The sequence below is a fragment of the Lactuca saligna genome, chromosome 7, assembly GCF_052625555.1.
Source record: "Lactuca saligna cultivar CGN05327 chromosome 7, ASM5262555v1, whole genome shotgun sequence".
Taxonomy (NCBI): Eukaryota; Viridiplantae; Streptophyta; class Magnoliopsida; order Asterales; family Asteraceae; genus Lactuca; species Lactuca saligna.
This window is the reverse complement of record NC_136423.1, coordinates 39,558,836-39,579,830: the sequence shown is the minus strand read 5'-3', so window position 1 is coordinate 39,579,830 and position 20,995 is coordinate 39,558,836. Positions and strand designations below refer to the sequence as shown.

The window sequence follows — 20,995 nt, the reverse complement described above, 5'->3', positions numbered from 1 at the left end:
GGGGTTTTGAGGATGTGAGTTCATGAATGAACTCGCCGAGTCACAATTGTGCACTCGACGAGTTTGGTCAAAGGGTTGACCGTTGAATTTTGTTGACTTTTAGGGTTGGTCAACTTTAGAGTATTTGAGCCTTAAGGGAGCGGGGGTAAATGGTCTTTTACCCTCCTAAGAGTGCTAAGAGATGGAATGGTCTAGCCTTGGGAAATGTGTTGATGCTGAGTGTTTATTTTCGTATGATTAGGCGGAGGCTAGATATCTTATTTCACGGAGTCCGAGATTTCCGAGTTACCGAGTTACACGAGGTGAGTCTTCTCACTATACGTTACCTAGAGTGGTATTATGAGTTGACCGAAAGGTCTTATGTGCTATGTATGAGATTGTGTGCCATATATGCGATTATGTGCTATGTGTTGTATGTATGATATATTTTTGTATAGAACGGACCGGAGGGTCCAATGATTCAGACCGGGCCGGAGGGCCCAAGGAGCTATGACTGGACTAGAGTTAGATGTTCCTTCACCACTTTATTCTTGAAGCTCTTCAAGATCAATTTTCCTCCCACTGTCCTCTTGGAATATGAGTTCTCGCTCTTAGAAAACCCCTCTCCTTGCAACGAAGACAACATTGTCACTCAGTCTATAGAAGAGATATCCAAAGGATTTCAGTGGATAGCCGATGAAAATATACCGCGCACTACGAGGTTCGAGCTTGTCGTGAGTCTTTCATCTTACGAATGCCTTGCAACTCCAAACCTTGATATGTGCCAACGAGGGAGATTTAATTCCCTATCCATATCTCATGAGGTGTTTTGGCAACCTTCTTAGTGAGGACTAGATTAAGGATATGGGTGACAGTCTCTAAGGCATACCCCCAAAATGAGATAGGTAATGAAGCTCGACTCATCAAGGAACGAAACATGTCCAACAAGGTTTAATTGTGCCTCTCAGCCACACCATTCAACTGTGGTGTCCTAGGTGGCGTCAATTGCGAAACAATTCCACATTCATTGAGGTAGTCGTGGAACTCGATACTAAGATACTCACCACCTTAATCGGATCGGAGCATCTTTATCTTCCTGTCCAGCTGATTCTCCACTTCTTGTTTAAACTCTTTGAACTTTTCAAAGGTTTCTGACTTGTGATTGATTAAGTAGATATACCCATATCTGCTATAATCATCGGTAAAAGTCACATAGAAGCGGTTTGCATCCCTTGTGGTGGATCTAAAGGGTCCACATACATCGGTATGTATGAGATCCAATAAACCCTCACCCCTTTCACAAGTACCAATGAAGGGTGACTTGGTCGTCTTTCCAAGTAAACAAGACTCGCACGTGTCATCATCCCTAAGGTCGAATGACTCCAACACTCCATCCTTTTGGAGTTGGGCTATGTGTTTCTTGTTGACATGTCCAAGACGACAATGCCACAAGCATGATTTGTCCAAACCATTGGAAGAATCGATATGCAACACATCATTTCCTAAGTTGTCTACAACAATTGTAGTTTCATATATTCCATTAAAAAGCAATGCTTCAAAATAGAAAGTACCATTAAAGAAAGCATTAATAGAACCAGTTTCATTATTGAATGAAAATCTAAAACCTTGTTTATACAAACCATGAAAATAAATAATGTTTCGTGTCATTTCTGATGAATAGCAACAATTATTCAAATCTAAACCTAACCCACTACTAAGCAATAAAGAGTAAACTCCAATTTTGGTGACATGCGATGCTTTCCTATTCCCCATGATCAAGTTTATCTTCTGATGCTCCACATCCCTACTTCTTCTTAGACCCTGCAAACAAGAACAAATGTGAAAACCACATCCTGTATCGTGGACCCAAGACATAGCTTGTGATGAGTTATTAGATTGAATAGTATAAATACCTATGAAGGTGGGCTTTATCTTCCTATCCTTGATGTCTTATAGGTACTTCGGATATCTTCGTTTCCAATTCCCTTTGTTGTGGTAATAGAAGCACTCTGCATCCTTCGGCTTGTAAGAGGGAGCAGTAGGACCAACTTTGGTTCCACTAGAAGAGGTACCATCGTGGGACTTTCCCTTGTGGCTCTTATCATGAGCCTTCCTCTTCTTTCCTTTTCCTTTCCTAATAGCCAAAATAGGGACAGTAGTAGTACAAGTATATGCAATAGATTTGCCTTTCCGACTACTCTCAGCAGTCCTTAGCAGGACTTGAAGCTTGCTTGTAGTGACCTCCTCCTTGTTCATGTGGTAGGTCATACGAAACTGGTCGTAGCAAGGAGGCAAGGAGTGTAGAATGATATTTATGGCCAGCTCCTCATCAAAGTTTACATTCAACTTCAGCAAAGCGGTCCACGTACCTTTGCATCTTCTGCAAGTGGGCCGTGATGAATCTCCATCCTTCATTTTGGTAGTGATCATCACAACAATGATCTCGTACCTCTCCATCCTATCACTTTGATGGTACCTTTCCATCAAATCTTGGTACATCTCGAATGGGTAGTAGTCCTCGTAGGACTTTTGGAGTTCAACAGTCATTGTTGCGAGCATGATGCAATGAACCTTCGTTGCATCTCTCTCATGAGCCTCATACGGAACAATTTCTTCGGGAGTAGCAGTGTTGGTGTCAATCTCCTTCAGATCCCTATTGAAAACATATTCTTTGTCCTCATAGCGGGTAACCATGCGGATGTTGCGGATCCAATCGTTGAAGTTGGATCCATCAAATATCACCCTCCCACACAAGTTCATGAGTGAGAATGAGCCAGAAGCGTTGTTGTTTGGAGTAGACATTTGAAAAAGAAAAGAGACAAAGTTTGGATTAGATAAGAATCCCCAATTTAACACCCAAATGAAAAATTAGGGTTAGGACCCAACACAATTATTTATAATTCAGAAGATGGATGTCGTAATCTAATTGCAAATAATTTAAAGGTAGGTAAATGACGATTTACCAATTTCCACCACGAAAAACGAAAAAGACAATTAAGTTTTAAATGAGTTGAAATTCCTAGATTCTTTTGAGATTCATTGCACTTTTCAATGACATGTTTAAATCTTGATATGCCCTTCAAGTTTGTAACTAGGATATCGATGATCACAAACAAGGTGTGAATAACCATGCAAACGTACTTGGTACTCTCGATGTCATTTACCCCCTAATCAATGTGTCGGTTAACTACACACGCTCCATCGAGCTACCGTTTTCCACCTTTGCTAGTCCCAAATTAGTGTGTCGGTTAACTACATACGCTCCACTAATGACTTGGCAAGGTGCAAAGTGTAATTTCATGGAATAGCATCATTTTCACATTTTCCTAAAGCAAATAAGATTGAGAATTTATAAGAACATTTAGTTACTTTATAGATCATTATACTTATTAATGAGGAATTAGTTGTCCTATCATACCCATTCAGCTAACGACCCTCGACTAGTCAAGAGTGTGGTGGGTAAGAGTGGATACCCAATGACGGTCATTTTATATGTCACTTCCTTAAATACCCCTTATAGACCATCTTCGTGAATGAGACCTACTAATTGTAAGACTATATATATATATATATATATATATATATATATATATATATATATATATATATATATATATATATATATATATATATATTATAATAGTATAAGGGTTGAATTTTAAACTTGTAAAATTCTATGGTTTAGAATTTAAATATTTCAAAATTAAAACTTTTAATCAAAATTTAAATTCCAAAACTTGAGGGCAACTTTTTTTCAAAACCTTCTAGATCAATTTTCAAATAATTTAATTAATCAAATAATTAGTGATTATCTATATTTGACCTAATTCAATTTATGGCAAGATAATTCATATTAAATAATACAAATAATCTATTTTATCATATAAACAAGTGATTATCTAATTATTTAACAATTATCTTCTAATTGGATGAGGATAATCAACATAATATTGAAAAAAATCAATTTTTATCAGTAAAAACGTTTACGGTAATTATCCAACCCAATTCTAGTCAAAATCCAGAAAAATCTGCTAACAGACGAGCCGACTCGCCGAGTCACAGACTGGACTAGTCGAGTATCCCTGACTCGTCAAGTTCATCAGGTGACTCGACGAGTTCATCAGTCAGAAGAATTTTTTTTTGACTTTTTCAGCTTTGAACAATTAAGCTATGCATAAAATAAAATAGAAAAACGACCTAGGCTATGATACCACTGTTGGGTTATGAGCAAAAACCCCAATCCTATGGTGCACATGCAAAACCTAAAGCTTTGGATCTAGATTTTTCTAATTGCACATGCAATAATCATCCACAGCTTGTAAACCCTAAATCCAGCATACCAAAATCAAAATTAACATAAATAAACAAGTAAGAATGTTACATTTGATTGTAGCTTGATAACCTTGAGCTTTTGAGATTCTAGCACCTCAAATGCGATGCCTCTAATAGATCACAAACACCAAAGCAATTGGAGAATCTAAGAGAGAGAGAGAGAGGGAGAGAGAGAGAGAGAGAGGGAGGGAGGAGACTCAAAAGTCGACTGACTATCCTTCTTAGGGTTCAGTGGCTGATTTTGGCTATCCCAAGGGTTCCTTATATAGCTGAGCAGTTATGGTTTCAGTCAAAACCCTAATCCAACTGCTTAGTCCTTAAGCAACCCAAAGGATCCTTCCAGAAGGCCCCTTGGAAAATTTCTATGTGGGCTCCCACATAGAATTCGTCATTGCTTCATTATGGATCCTAAGCCTAACTTTGTAACTATCTTATAACTACAGTATCAGTCCCCTTGGTTTAATTAATCTCTTTTGACCATAAAACTAATTCTAAATTAATTATTGACGAATATTAATTAAACAATATGATTTCTCCTTTAATATATTATTTATACAATATATTAATAAACCATAATAGCCTCTTTCTCCATTATTCATCTAGTCAAGTTGCTTTGGTGAAGGCAGCCCAAAAGGACCATGCTACAATCGGGTCAAGTACATACCAAATATAGTTATGGGCTTAGACACATAATCCAACAATAACGACGAGTTAGTTGACTGAAGACTAAATATTGGAGATAAGGAGTCACAAAGAATAGAAACGCTTTTGTCTTTCTTGGTACTGTAGTGACAGAAAAGTAATGATCACATTTTTTGATGTTATGTGCTTAGTTGGTTTTGCCAGTCCAAGCATGGGAAGCATGGACTTCATAATCAATATTAATTTTATATTATCTTATTTAAGGACTTGTACTATTTCTTCCTATATATAGACAGTCTTGTAAAACATTTGATGGGTGTCTGGTTTCCTTCTTCCTTGTAAACGTATTAAGTGAAATACAAATCTCCTTATCATTTATCTTTTGTTCTTCATTGTTCATACTTTGTTGTTCACTATATAGTATCTTGTGTTTGACTACAAACTAAGTTCTGTTTTAGTAATTATTCTTCTAACTAGTTTACATTTAACAATATATGTTGTTGTTATGTTTCCTTTACATTTTTGCTATCTTTTATTGTTGAGCTTCATCAAGATCCACGAGATTAACTTATAATTCCACACCATAATCTCTTTGTCACTTAAGTTCTTCTCTGAACAAACAAGGATAAAACAGGGAAGTTAGGGGTAAGAAGGAGATACTGGTAGACCTTGGAGGGGAAGAGAGAGTGATGGTGTACGTTGGGGTCTATTGCAAAGGTGAGAGGTTGGACGAGGGAGGAAGCAAGAGATATGTTATCGGAGGAGAGTTCATCAGAGAGATTTTTGATTTCGTTATTGTGTGCTTCGATCTCTGTAGCTATCTAGTAGAAAGGGAGAGAACGTGGGAGATGAGGGAGACAATAAAGTTAGGGTTTAGTTTATTTATTTATAGTCGTTTTTTTAAGTTAAATGACTAAATTACCCCAATCATGTTGGTCACTTAATGGAAAAACAAACGGCTAACGATATTAGGGACGAAACACACAACTTTTAAATATATTGGAGACGATCCGAGTTAATTTTTGAAAATAGGGACTTAACATGCATTTTGATACATGCACGTGGGACGATTCACGTAATTTACTCTAAAATCAAAGCATTTGTAAATAGGATTGTAAACGAACCAACGAATAAATAAACAAGAACGGATAAACGAACGAGCTTTCTTATTCATATTCGTTCGTTTTAACAAATTATCTTGTTCATATTCGTGAACATACTAAAAGAACAAGGATAAAAAAACATAATTATATATATATATATATATATATATATATATATATATATATATATATATATTCTACTATAATAAAACAGTACGCTTGGTCCACGTGTCATTTGCTAGCCCTCCCCTCAAGTTTTTTTTCATGCTTATACTATCAAACTGAACTACCAATTTTATCCTTTTGCTTTTGCTATTTGATCTATTCCTTCTTCTTAAACTTAATCAGGATCCTGTAATCTCGCTGTTTATCTTGTCGATTCAAATTTTGAAATCAAAATATTTTGTTTATCTATTTAAAAGCCTGATTTTTCTTTATTCAATCAATCTCTCTTCTTTTACACAATGAATTCCAAATCATTCTCAATTTCCCGATTTACTTGTAAAATTTCTTTCAAAATGTAGCGGGTGGATTTGAAGAATTTGTTCAATCAGAAGAAGAGGAACTAAATTGGTAACGATAAAGAAAAACTAAGTACCAAGTGCTATTTGGCGTCTCACGTTATCTCAATCATTCTTAAGAATTCTCGGGTAGAAGAAATTCGTCAAAAGAGAACGACTCAGAAATTAAGCAAAACATCTTCCGAACTTGAGATCATGAAGCCTCCAATCCCTAAAGGCAACCTTTAATTTGATTAATTTCTACTATAATAAAACAGTACACTTGGTCCACGTGTCATTTTCTAGCCCTCCCCTCAAGTTTTTTTCCTGCTTATACTATCAAAATGAACTACCAATTTTACCCTTTTGCTTTTGCTATTCGATCTATTCCTTCTTCTTAATCTTAATCAGGATCCTGTAATCTCGCTGTTTATCTTGTCGATTCAAATTTTGAAATCAAAATAATTTGTTTATCTATTTAAAAGCCTGATTTTTCTCTATTCAATCAATCTCTCTTCTTTTACACAATGAATTCCAAATCATTCTCAATTTCCCGATTTACTTGTAAAATTTCTTTCAAAATGTAGCGGGTGGATTTGAAGAATTTGTTCAATCAGAAGAAGAGGAACTAAACTGGTAACGATAAAGAAAAACTAAGTACCAAGTGCTATTTGGCGTCTCACGTTATCTCAATCATTCTTAAGAATTCTCGGGTAGAAGAAATTTGTCAAAAGAGAACGACTCATAAATTAAGCAAAACATCTTCCGAACTTGAGATCACGAAGCCTCCAATCCCTAAAGGTAACCTTTAATTTGATTAATTTCTACTATAATAAAATAGTACGCTTGGTCCACGTGTCATTTGCTAGCCCTCCCCTCAAGTTTTTTTCCTGCTTATACTATCAAACTGAACTACCAATTTTACCCTTTTGCTTTTGCTATTCGATCTATTCCTTCTACTTAATCTTAATCAGGATCTGGTAATCTCGCTGTTTATCTTGTCGATTCAAATTTTGAAATCAAAATATTTTTTTTATCTATTTAAAAGCATGATTTTTCTCTATTCAATCAATCTCTCTTCTTTTACACAATGAATTCCAAATCATTCTCAATTTCCCGATTTACTTGTAAAATTTCTTTCAAAATGTAGCGGGTGGATTTGAAGAATTTGTTCAATCAAAAGAAGAGGAACTAAACCGGTAACGATAAAGAAAAACTAAGTACCAAGTGCTATTTGGCGTCTCACGTTATCTCAATCATTCTTAAGAATTCTCGGGTAGAAGAAATTCGTCAAAAGAGAACGACTCAGAAATTAAGCAAAACATCTTCCGAACTTGAGATCACGAAGCCTCCAATCCCTAAAGGTAACCTTTAATTTGATTAATTTGTATAGGTTAATTGATTTTCAAGGTCAAATTCATTGAATTCTCTTTATGTTATATTCAATGAGAGTTTGCAGGGATTTCGAAATCATATAGCACTACTAAAATTTCAGAGGTTGGTACTTACTAATTTGATTTTATCATCTCATATATTTTTATCAAAGAAGGATAAAAATTGCTTTTCAATTGAAAAATCTATCATTTTTTATTTCAGGTAAGTTTCATCTGCCATATGTTTGATAAAATGCCTAAGAGAACCATGAATTAGACTTTAAAGATTCAAACCTTAATTTCTTTCTTATTTGCAGCATGAATTGGATTTTAAAAACTTTTAGGGATAAAACTTAAACCACTAAATTCATATAAACGATTATCAGTTACATCCACAAAACTATAATTGCAATGTAAAAAACAAAGTTTCAAGAAAATTCCAACTTCAGTACTAAGGTCGACAACAAAAAGTGTGACTGCGTTCGATTGTATGCTTATGTAACTGTGTGGATTCAAAGAATATGTATTTGAATACAAAAATACAATGTTTTTAACATATTCTTGATTCTAACAACAAATTAATGGATTTAAAATTAAAGGTAGGGATCTCTACAAAGATACTTACACCATTAAAGTTAAAGTTATTTGTCTTTGGAGACAACCAGACTTGAAAATTCCTTCGGAGATCTTCCCTATTGCGTGAAAGTTTAGTTAAAGGTTATTCACAAGCGAATGTGGTTGATTGCTCATTAGCAGAGTATTTTTAAAATCAGTGATAGTTAATTGAAGACAATGAAAGAGAACTTTATAAGTTTTATAAACTTTTAAACTATATTGATGATCCTTTTACAAAAATTACTTATTTTTTCTGGAAAAAAAGTTGTAAAGTTTAAATGATCCTAAAAGGATAACATTTCATATTGTTGGGTCCTATAAATTTGGGTGTAGTATTAATGTATTATTAATTGTAGAACTTCTTGATAAGCTTCTTGCATTTTTATTGTTGTTTGGAATATTTTTGATGAATTCTTTAGAACATTTTTTTGACCTTTTTGATGATCTTGGTGGGCTTCGAAGAGTTAGATCAATTGCAACGTTTCTACACCTTTCAAATCCATTCATTTCATCAACATCTTTTTATATTGGTAAACATATAGGCTCTGTTTGATAAAAACACAACAATATTAAATTATTTAATTTATACTTCCGTATTTTTGGTCCTTTTTTGTTCTAAAGGGAGAGGTAAAGTTGGAAACTTACCTTGGCAACAATGTGTATTGCCTTTAAGTGGATAGATTCTTCCTTCCTTGCCCTCCTGCTCCTCAAGATCCGCAAACTGCTGCTTGAATCGATTCATACCACTAAAATAGGATAAAGGGTATTTTAGTCAAGTGAAAATAGTTAAAAATCTTTAAAATTGACATTTCTATGAAAATCTGTGAAATCTGACCTTGGATACATGAAGCTTATGTGTTTTTTTTTGCCATGGAGGTACTCTTGCAGTATTTGTGGGTGACACTCTAGGATTTGTGGCTTGAAAAGGACGAAAATACCCTTGAGCAAATACATGCTAAATAAAGGAAAGGCAAAATTGTAGAATATGATCATACATCTCTATAAATCATCTCTCTAACATCATTCTTTGATAATCTACTCCTTTCAAAATCAAACTCAAGTTTTGAAATCTGTTATTTTGATGATTCAGTTTTCAAATTAGCTAAACTATAAAAATATGGATCTGTTACAGCCTGCAAACATTAATACAATTTAAATTATCAGTAAACAAATATAATATTTTGAATTTTGAATTGATGTAACAAATATATTTAAAACAAAATGTTATAAAGTTTTAGTAGAGCATATCTCTTTAGCAAATATTCGGTCAACGAGGTCAAACACATGCAATCTTTCAAGATTTCCGTTTTTTATTAGAAAATTTGAAATGTTATGTATGTATTTATTATACTGATGGGGTTTTCTGGATTTCTTGGGGAGATTTCAGGTAGTAATTGATTTGCTACCAAATATAGTGAGATTTGAGCATTTGACAGTTGCCTGGATACACGAGTTGGTGGTGTTGTCTTTTCTTATATTTAAAATTTTAAGAAACAACTTGGCTTTAAAATGAATTAAAGAGTTACCCATTATATTATTTAGCACAAAATGCTTTTGTTTAGTTGCAAATTTTGTGTACGTAAGTAAAATTGCAGATTTAGCACATGAATTTTTTTTTTTAAAAAATTGAATTTAAATATTGTTATTTTTGTTCTTAAATCTTATTATATTTTATTTCTTTTTCTTTAGTTGAATATTTATGGATATCAATAACTCGGAAAACAATTACATAGGACTTAGTATTGAAGTATAAGTTATTTTTTTCACACTTAATTACTAAATACCTACAAATGACAATGTTAATTAATTAAAAAAAATACATTTTCAACATTCATTATTTTTTCAAAAGCTATGAAATCTTATTTTACTTGACAAACAAAGTTATGTTTTGACTTTTAAGATCAGATTTTATGCAAAAAAGTTTCAATATTTTAGGAACTTTTTAGATAAAGTCCTAAAAATAAATTTTTGAACAAGGAAAAATCCCGATTATTTATTTTTTTGCCAAATTAACGAAAACATCATTATTTTTATTTTGATAGGAAATATCAGATTATCATGTAAATTTAAAGAATCATGACTTTTCTACATAAAACCATTTTAAAATCTATATATTTTTACTTTATCAACCGTGGAGTTCCACGGGTTTAAACCTAGTGTGTATATATATATATATATATATATATATATATATATATATATATATATATATATATATATATATATATATATATATAGGCTTAGGTTATTTTGTTTTTACTAATTATTGTGTGCCAGAATGCACAGATCTGGACCAATGGATGAAATTAATCAATAGACATGATTTGAGAGTGTATGATATTACAATGGGATAACATGTATCATATAATTACACAAATTTTAGCAAAAGGGTATTTTGGACAATTAACTACATTTATAAAAGGAAATTTTCGGATTTGTAGGGATAGTTAATTCTCCTAATTTTAAAACAAATGAATTTTGTTAATTAATTCAATTTTAATTCTAACGTAATTTGTAAACATAACCGACTTTATTCTGTTGGAATATTTTTTGTTAGAATGATTTTCTTTCAGAATTTTATTCTATTAGAATATTATTAAAGAATAACAACATTCTTGAATCCAATGTTGAAGATAACAATATTCTAATATATTCTTATACATCCGAACTTAAATACAAATTCATACATATTCTTACAGACTAAATGTCTTATACATTTTAATATAATTATATATATTCTAAAAGAATATCAACAAAAATGAATAAAATTATTAAAAAATAACAACATCCTAAAATTGTGAGTATAATCAAATTTTATTCATTCTTCAAGTTATTCATATTAGGTCTTCAACGTATTCTTCCAGTAATTCCTTACACAAATATAACAAAAATTAATAATGGTTAAAAACATGTTACTTGCAATTAACTATCACTTTATATATTATGGTGAAATATATTAAATATGACAGAATACATAGAATACATTCTGGGAGAATACATAGATTTTATTCTGGCAGAATACATTATGACTGAATACATAGATTCTCTTTCAGATATTTCAACAAACACTTGTTAGACAGCATCATCAAACAAGCCAAAATTCATATAAAACATTTAGAATAAGCAAAATAATAAATATATTCTAAAGAAATGAAAAGATTGAGTGAGAGACATTAAGAATAATTGGGAATGAAAAACAAATTTCATAAGAATTAACTTGTTCATTATGTAAGAATATGAATATTACATAAAACATTTGTTCTTAGTATCACCTTAAATTATGAATTAACTACAATTCAAAGTATATCACTAACTTATGTAATAAGAATTGTTCGAATATAATTATATTAAAAAAAATTGTTAAATGATGAATATAACATTTAATGTGTTCATATGAAAGCCTTCATCATTCTTCTGATGTAGAGAAGGTGACAATGAAATGATCCTAAATATCTCTTTTTCTTATAATATTATGTTGTATATTTCATCCATAATGGCATGCCTAATTTTAGTCCTCTTAGACAATGAAATAACTCATTGGAGTTTTCAACGTTAGTGTCAAAATTAATTATTTGTTATTCGATATTTGTGAGGCTAGACACATTTACTTTCGAATAGTTGCAAAGATTAATCCAATGGTTTCATCTTACTGATATCATGACATCCCCCATATAGAATAATCATGATTTATCATCTATGTTACGTGAATATCAATGGGGTATCACCACTCAACAAACTTAACATCCATAAAAAAATAAAAATAAAATAAGCGACTTCACCAATTAGGGTTTTAAAAAAGTGGGTTACAGACAATAGTTTCTTAAAAAAAATACTTTTTATGAATAGAAATTAAAATTTACGTTAGTGGGATTACCTGGATTTTCATTATTTAATTCCTTAGTGCCACACTCTTCTACATATTGGTGATGGGAGGAGGAGTACGAAGGAATGGAAGAAATCAAAGGGTTTGATTATTGTTCTTGGGAAAGAAGACAGTGGCGCCGATAGTAGTAAGGAAGAAGGAGGGTGGAGGCGGTAACATAGTCGTCTGATTTTTACGCCGGTGGTGGAGTCATGTGATGTCTCCTGAGAAACAGAGGGGGTCAATGGTGGTATTATAGTTTTGTGAAACTGATAACCTAAATTAATGGGATATTAATTAATTTTGTTTTATATTTAACATAATTAATTATAATGTAGATTACTCTTATATCCTTCTTTTATTTATTAATGATTTAATTATTTTCTCAATTCTTATTGGTTCTTACAAGCACACAATAATTGCTAGAAACATTTGAACCTAGCTCTCTCTCTCTCTCTATATATATATATATATATATATATATATATATATATATATATATATATATATATATATATATGATTATGTTTTTTTTTATCATTGTTCATGTTTGTTTAGCATGTTCACGAATATGAACAAGACCATATAATATATGAATCTAATATAAAAATTGAACATATATGAACACAAGTAAAATTAAATCAACGAATATAAACCAAAGTTTACAAACATAAATAAACAAACAAGATTATTGTTAATGTTCATTCATTTAAATAAACGGACAACAATTTGTATTTATATTCATTTAGTTATTAAATAAATAAATATAAACAAACTTTCCGATGTTCGTTAAATGTTTGTTAAACATTTACATGATATTTGTAAATGTTGTAATATCACTAAAAAATGTTATAAATTTCACTTTTGTATTTTTCGTAGGATACGACGTCGCTTGCTTAAACTGCGGCTTTCGTTCACTGTATGCGTTCTTTATGCGTTCTTCCAGAGCAGAAACCCTTGACACTCGAAATCAAAACAGCTGATATTTTTCAGATAGCCAACTTCACCAATTTTCAATCAGCTGTAATGGCAGAAAAACCTCAACCGGTTCGGGTTTTATACTGTGGTGTTTGCGGCTTACCCGCCGAGTACTGTGAATTTGGTCCCGATTTCGAAAAATGCAAACCCTGGTTGATCCAAAACGCACCGCAACTTTACCCAGATCTTATTCAAGGTAAAAGATTCTATACCCTCTTTCATATAAAACATTTGGATGTTTATTATGTGTTCAATTGTGATAAAAATTTGTTATTCTCCTTTTTCCGAAAACGATTCAGAGTCAAATTCGAATGCAGCTGATAGAGTGTCTGATCAACTACAGTCGTCTTCAATCACAGATGTCACTGGACCTTCTGGTAATCCCGATTTGTAGCTTTTTAATTTTTTTTTTTTTTTTAATCCAAACTCGCACTAGCAGACTTGTGCCATTTCTAGTAAGAACGGGTTGTGAAATTTACAAATTGATTATGATTATTGGGGGAAAATATATTTAAGTTCATATCTGCTCTTTATAGGGTTGAGGTTGATTCTTGGTAGAGTTTGTGAATAATTCTAGGGATATGATTTCTGATTTTTCCTTGATAAAGTGCATATCGATTTCCAGATGTTCTGTTCAATCATAATGCACAAGATTTTTTGAAATCTCATTGGATCACTTCCTTGCACTTTAAGTTCTTCAAGCATCCTTTTCCACCAAATCCCTTCACATGTGCAATGACACATAGCCTGGCATCTGCTATAGCTTATAACACTACTTCTTGACACAAAAAAACTGTTTCTTGCTTCTTCAGGAAACAAGGTTTCCCCATAAACATGTATACGATCTTGTAGACCTTCTATTCCAATTCTCTATTAAAAATGCATTTTCGATCACAAATGTCACTGGACCTTCTGATAATAAGACCCGTATGGAGTCCTAGGTTTTAAATAGCGTAAAGCGCCTCAAAGCGCTTTGGGCTTTGGGAGTAAAAGCGCTAAGCGCTAAGCGAAAGCGCCCGCTTAGAGCACACGAAGCGCCCTTATTAAAAAAAAATTAAAATATAGAAATTATATATAAATACTTAAAAAAAACATATCCTGCATATTTCATAAGGCATCTATTTCACAAGTCAAAAGTCGATTTCAAAAGTTAAAACTAGCATCAGGCATGGTGATAAAAAAAAGGCTCCACAATCACTTCCAATATTCTCTTCCACCTCTTCAGAGGAGAGAGGAGGGCAGGAGGCCGGAGATGAATATGGAGAAGAAGAAACGTTTTCCCGCCTACTGATGTTGTCTTTGTGTTGCGACGTATGAATTCTCATTTTAATAACCCTACATCCTACGTATCTAATTAAAAAATACACTAAACCTGGCCCAGCTAATTAAATAAGCCTAGTATACCAAAAGCGCTATTAAGCGCCGCTTTACCAAATCGGAAAAAGCGGCAAAAGCGCCGACTTAAGCGGTGAGTAAAGGAATCTGAGCGCATTACTAATTCAAAAGCGATTTTTATTTTCATATGAGCGCCTAGCACTTTAAGCGGTCCAAAGCGCCGCTTTTTAAAACCAAGATGGAGTCGACCTTTGGCAAAAAGAGCAAACCTTTCTTTATAACCAATCCGATATGTTTGTGTCAATCATTTACATTTTTCTTTAGGTAATGATGTATAGTCCTCTTCCTTATTTACTCCGAGAGATATAACCTAATTTGTTACTGTAATAGTCCACCTCTGTTGGTCCCACTTACAAATCAACAATTACTTTAAGGGTTATTGTCACTGTAGCCTAACAATGTTTAGTATATTGGATTAAAAGGTCCCTCGCGAATTTTTGTTTGCCTTTTAAGGGTACGTACTTGTGTTTTACCGATTAAATTAGTACCCTTACCTATTTTAGGAGATAACCCTGCATTGTTATCTGCCAAGTAAGTCGGTGAGTCAACACAGACTCATTACTAGTCGACTCAACGCCATATATGCCAGGATTAACGACAAACATTCAATTCCAACTAGAAACCAACCACCCTTAGTGCCCGGTGGTGCAGGTGGGCTTAAAAAATGTCAACGAACCCATGTGGGGTTTTAATCAAACCAAACCTACAACTTGTTTACCTTATTTGGCCAAACAAACCTTCGACAAGAACCCTAAAACATTGTCCATGTCGGCTTCACCACCTTCCCCAGACTTCTTAAATTCGCTAGAGTGTCTCAACTATAATGATCTCCATTCCATCTTGTGTGACTGGGGAGAAAAGATTGCAGAGCACCAAAGTGAGATGCATCAGTTGAAGGAGCAGCTAGGTCAAGACTTCATTGTCTGTAGGGTTGATCACATCAATCTCCAACACAAGCTGAATGACCATGACAAGAAGTTTCAAGCCGTTGGTCTAGCGATGGTGGCATGGTTGTGGCCTTGCTCGTAATGATGGTGGTTGTGCTCGACTTTGTTATGAAACTTAGATGAAGTGTTAGGTGGAGATGATGAAGCAAATATATATATATATATATATATATATATATATATATATATATATATATATATATATATATATATATATATATATATATAGTTTCAATGGTTTTTTTTGGTACATGTGGAAGAATGAAAGACTTGTGTTGATGACAATCACATGCATTTTGTAACCCTACCGGCAATGATTCGATGATTAATGAAAAATACTTGTGTTGATGACAAACATTTTGTAATCCTAAACAAACGTTGGGTTGATGGCAGACATTTTGCAAGTTTGCAAGTTTGCCAGTTTGGTCCCCGTGGTATGTCAAAAATTGGATGTTTGGTTCAAAATGTTTTGTTTTTTGGAGTTGCAGTAGTGGTCCAAACTGTTTCATTTGTTGCGACTTTGCTCTAATTTGTTTTGAACATTTTTAAAATGACGAGTTTGCCCTTTATATATATATATATATATATATATATATATATATACACACACACACACATATATATTTGTATTAATTAAAGAAAATAATATAATTGTATAAAAAAGGGTCCCAACCCTACACATTTGTCTTCTCAGACGTGAAATCCCCAACGATCACCATCATGCCTTTACAAAAATCTCCAACATCACCATTTCCTTTATTAGCTCCGGTGAGCATAAAACTCCGACAAACAAAGAACTCCGACATATTTTCTCCATCTCGATTGTTCATTGAACTGCTAATAGAAGCCTCTCTAGTTCACCTCTCCTCGATCCTTTTTGGAACCCCAAAGATCGGGTTCAACCCTGAAAGACCGGTGGTCAGATCGGGGTGAACCTTGTATAGTATGTGGTCATTTTAGAGAGGGGGTGTAGAGAGGTGGTGGAGGATTCGGTTACTTGTGATGCTAACGGAGGAGAAGCTGTCATTGGAGCAATTGTAGGTGTTTGAAACTAACACTGAAAAACGTCGTATAGATCTGGGTTACAATTTCGTTCATCTCTTTTTCAGACGACATTGACAATGGCGAATGAATCGTTGCAACCTTCTTGGTTTGTCTTCTCTGAACCACGACATAGATCTAAAAGACGAATTGACGTAGATCTGGATGACCAACGACGATGACGTTATGAGTCGACGAAGGGAACGACAACGTTAGGGTTTCCTAACGTTGGCAGTGGGTTTTCTCCACTCGTCTTTCAGATCTTGTAGTTAGCTCACCGCTGGAGAAGACAGAGAAGACGAAGGAAGTGGTAGTGATTTTTGTCGATTAAGCCAATTTTCTTTACTGTTGGCTCCGTCAACGATCAAACCGGAGGAGACGATGGACAGTATCGGTGTTTTCCGGCGTAAATGGTGGATGTATTGTTGATTTTAGTGGTTTATGACGTAAATGGTGGTGGTAGGGCGGTGGTATCCGACAATGACGATGGTTTCCAACGAAACAATAAAGAGACAAATAGTCTTGTATGCAGGGTGCAGGATGGGTGGGTGGGTTGGTAGGAGGGTGAGGTTAAATAGCTCTTTATTGTCACTTTACTATATTGGTTTAAAAGGTCCCTTGTGATTTTTTTTGCCTTTTAAGGGTATGTACTTGTGTTTTTAGGATTTAAAAGGTCATTATGGAAAATGTGAAGGGGTCACCCTGTGAACCCCTTCCTAATCATCAGTTCTCATATGCCATGTAGTGTCATGGAGACTAAAAATAATCCACCTCAGTTGCTATATAGGTGTAATTAATTGACCTAAAGAAACGCTTAAAGAACACTCAACTCTCTTTCGTGGTCTTTCTTCTGCTTTTTTTCTTCCTATTATTTCTTTAACTGTTCTTCTCTCAAAATGGCTGAAGTGGATGCTTGCTATGGCGGTATACATGAAGATCGATCTTCATTTTATAGGTATTTTACCTGGAGTAAAGGTTTGAGGATATCGATTTTGCTGTGATGGACAAGAATGAATTTGTGCTGTTCGTTGAAACATTCGCTGATGAGAAATGTGTGAATGTTTATTACTGAATGCTTGGCATTGAGTTTCCTCAAGGATTGAGGATAATTGCCAATGATTCCAACTATATGGATTTAATCGAAATAAGGTATGCTTGTGGTTGTGTAGTTCCTATATACATGGATCATCTTGGTGTCAGTCTTCTTGAATGGTTTAAAGATGAACAAGCTAAAGTATGCAATCCTGAAGACAAACTGTCTGGTGTAGTTGAAGTTCATTAAGGATTGCAAGGTGATATGGATGTTGGCATTGACATGGATGATTTACAAGGTGATATGGATGTAGGCATTGACATGAAATTTGACAATGAACTTGATATGAACGTTGAAACAAGTGGGTCTTATGATGTTGATTTGGATAAGAAGACTTGTAATTGTAGAGTGTGACAACTTAATGGGTATGGATGCGTGCATTCAGTTGCTACCATCTTATATTTGAATAGAGATGTTGGCACTTATGTAGATCCAATGTACTATGTTGACTTTTACAAAAAACTTATAAGTACCAAATACACGGGATGAATGATTACAATATGTGGTCACCTACTAATTTCATACCACCTTTTCTACCATTGAAGAGAAGAATGCCAGGTAGATCTAAAGTAAACAGAAGAAGAGGTGCATCAAAAAGGATAAAAGACACACTGTATCTAAGGTAGGGAAAAAATATTGTGCAGTGTGTGTAAACAAGTAAGACATAACAAGGTAACTTGTCCTCAAGTTGGAAGGCCCACACAACTAAAGGTTACCTTGTTTGGACAGGCGTAAAATGGCCTTCCGGGGTTATTGCTAGTCCGTGATGTCCGTATTATTGCAACACTTCCACAACCACATTCCATCTTCTTGATTTTCGTGCATGGCAGTCGGGAGTTCATGAAGGAGAAAACAAAGTGAGAGACTGAAAGAAGTAGACAACCTTTTTACAGATTTCAATAGGTGGAAAAGACTAAAATACCCCCACCATGCAAGAATGTGGGGTTTACTAACACAATACTGTTTCCTTCTTCTCCATTTGCAATACGCTTGTAACGGTTAAAATTAAGACGATCAAATGAATTTAGGAAGTCCGGGGAAGGTGGTGGAGCCGACATAGACAATGTTTTAGGGTTCTTGTCAGAGGTTTGTTTGGCCAAATAAGGTAAACAAGTTTTAGGTTTGGTTTGATTTGATTAAAACCCCACATTAGACTTTAGAAACTAAACAGTTATAAAAACATATAATAACCAATAATAAATACTTAATTAATCAGTACATCTATTATGAAAAACAGTTGATTTTAAAGAACTATGTGGGCCCAAATGGCCAGGCGGCTTTGCAAATGAACCTTCAAGTGGTGAAAGAAGAAACCTTATACTTCAGGCCTATTCTTATGAAAGAAACAGGACAATTCAACTCTAAGAACATAACAAGGAATAAATAAATGATCATGAGTCACATATGAAAGAATTACATAAACATAGTGGTTTATTCGTGTTTTTTTTAAAAGGAAAATCTGCACGAAATAGCAATGTAATTTCTCACTTCATTTCTAATCATGTTTCTTTACTCTTCTCTTTCATCAAACATAGGTTCTTCAGTGCCAAAGCAAGAGCCAGTAAAACGACTCCCAGGAGGAAAAATAAAAAAGAAGGTACAAAATTACAACAATAATAATAATAATAATAATAATCATATATTATTAAACCATATAATTGTTTTTAAATTTCATTTATATCATATCATATACTCTCCATGTAGGACAAACAAGAAGTTATAATCGAGAAAGTAACGCGCAACAAGCGTAAATCTATCACCACAATAAAAGGCCTCGAACTATTTGGTAAAGTTTAATTTTAATTACCTCCCATTTTGTATTTTTCTTGAATCTTAATAATTAATTAATTAATTAATTCCAGGTGTTAAACTGAGTGAAGCTTCCAAGAAACTTGGAAAGAAATTCGCTACTGGAGCTTCAGTTGTAAAGGTATACTTTTAATCCTTTAATAACCAAATTAATCATTTAATATATTTAATATTTTATCATCTAAATTTTGTTACATTATTAGGGCCCAACTGAAAAAGATCAAATCGATGTACAAGGAGACATTGCGTATGATATCGTGGAATTCATTACAGATACATGGCATGATGTAATTAAACTTATTATTTATAAATAATTAATGAATTGGAGAATAATAATTTTATTTGAATATATTTCAGGTTCCTGAAAGTGCGATTTATTTCATTGAAGATGGGAAGAAGGTTCCTGCTGTGTGAAGAAACAGCAACACGAATGAATTAAAGAAAAAAAAAAGTATGTTTGTTCTTGTTCTTGTTCTTGTGGGTGTAACTTTTTTAAAAGCAATATTTGTAATTTTTATACATCATTTGATTTGGCCCACGAATCAAGTTTTGGATTTGAGAGTTGAAATGTGTTTAAGGGTTTGAAATATTTAAGACATTTAATAGTAAAAGATCCGATTATGACTTTTCAATGTTCATGTATCTGTGTATCTGTAATCATATCTGTGTAACGCTAATAACTTTTCAAAAAAAAAAAAAAGCATATATCATGTTATATGTTTGAGCTATTTATATTAATATGTAACAAATAACGGATAATTTACAAGTTTTGCATTTGATGGACTCTAATTTTTGTTTGCCTAAAAATAGTAATGACTTATGTATGGATAAATGTTGTATAATCAAAGACGTGTTTCTGTTTAAACTAAATAATCATTTGGAAATGCATTCTAAAAAACTCGATTTCAGAATAAAGAGAAAAAGCAAATATGTTATAATATATCAATCCATGTTTTTGGCTTAATTCTATAAGTCATTTTGTTTAAATTTTAAAAAAGACAACCATGTATATATGTTTGGATTAAACGTTCGACTCATGATACATATCAAGTGGAAATAAAATAAAAAATTAAACTTGTTACACAATATCATAGATTTCTAAAGATTGTGAATTTCTCCGTTGTCGTTCTTTCATTTCAAAAAATTAGATTTTATTTTTTTGTTGAAGATTGTTAAAAGATTTATGCAATCTTTGAAAATCTTGATATTGTCGTTCGTCATGTCAATTTATATGGGCCATTCATTCTCTTTCAGACCCATACAAATCAATCTCGAAGAACACTGTTCATGCTCATTTTTATCATATTATTGTGGTGCTTCATTCGT

At 33.2% G+C, this 20,995-nt stretch overlaps 1 protein-coding gene across 2 annotated transcripts; it reads left to right on the top strand.

Moving 5' to 3' along the window:
* Positions 1–13,290: 13,290 nt before the first annotated feature.
* Positions 13,291–20,307, top strand: LOC145005268 (translation machinery-associated protein 22-like). 2 transcript variants are annotated; one of them, XM_078964337.1, is made up of 7 exons: positions 13,291–13,580; positions 13,684–13,761; positions 19,396–19,457; positions 19,565–19,646; positions 19,723–19,790; positions 19,873–19,949; positions 20,027–20,307. In XM_078964337.1, the coding sequence occupies exons 1-7, from the start codon at positions 13,328–13,330 to the stop codon at positions 20,106–20,108; spliced, it is 702 nt and encodes a 233-aa protein (XP_078820463.1). In that variant the 5' UTR covers positions 13,291–13,327; the 3' UTR covers positions 20,109–20,307. The 2 variants fall into 2 exon arrangements, with proteins under 2 accessions (XP_078820463.1, XP_078820464.1); XM_078964338.1 differs by having other exon boundaries at positions 13,292–13,580; positions 19,873–19,956.
* The last annotated feature ends 688 nt before the right edge of the window (positions 20,308–20,995 follow it).

Coding starts and splice junctions, on each gene's coding strand:
- LOC145005268 (XM_078964337.1), top strand. CDS start 13,328: ATGCGTTCTTTATGCGTTCTTCCAGAGCAGAAACCCTTGACACTCGAA. Junction 13,581..13,683: donor TTACCCAGATCTTATTCAAG/GTAAAAGATTCT, acceptor AAAACGATTCAG/AGTCAAATTCGAATGCAGCT. Junction 19,458..19,564: donor GAGGAAAAATAAAAAAGAAG/GTACAAAATTAC, acceptor CTCTCCATGTAG/GACAAACAAGAAGTTATAAT.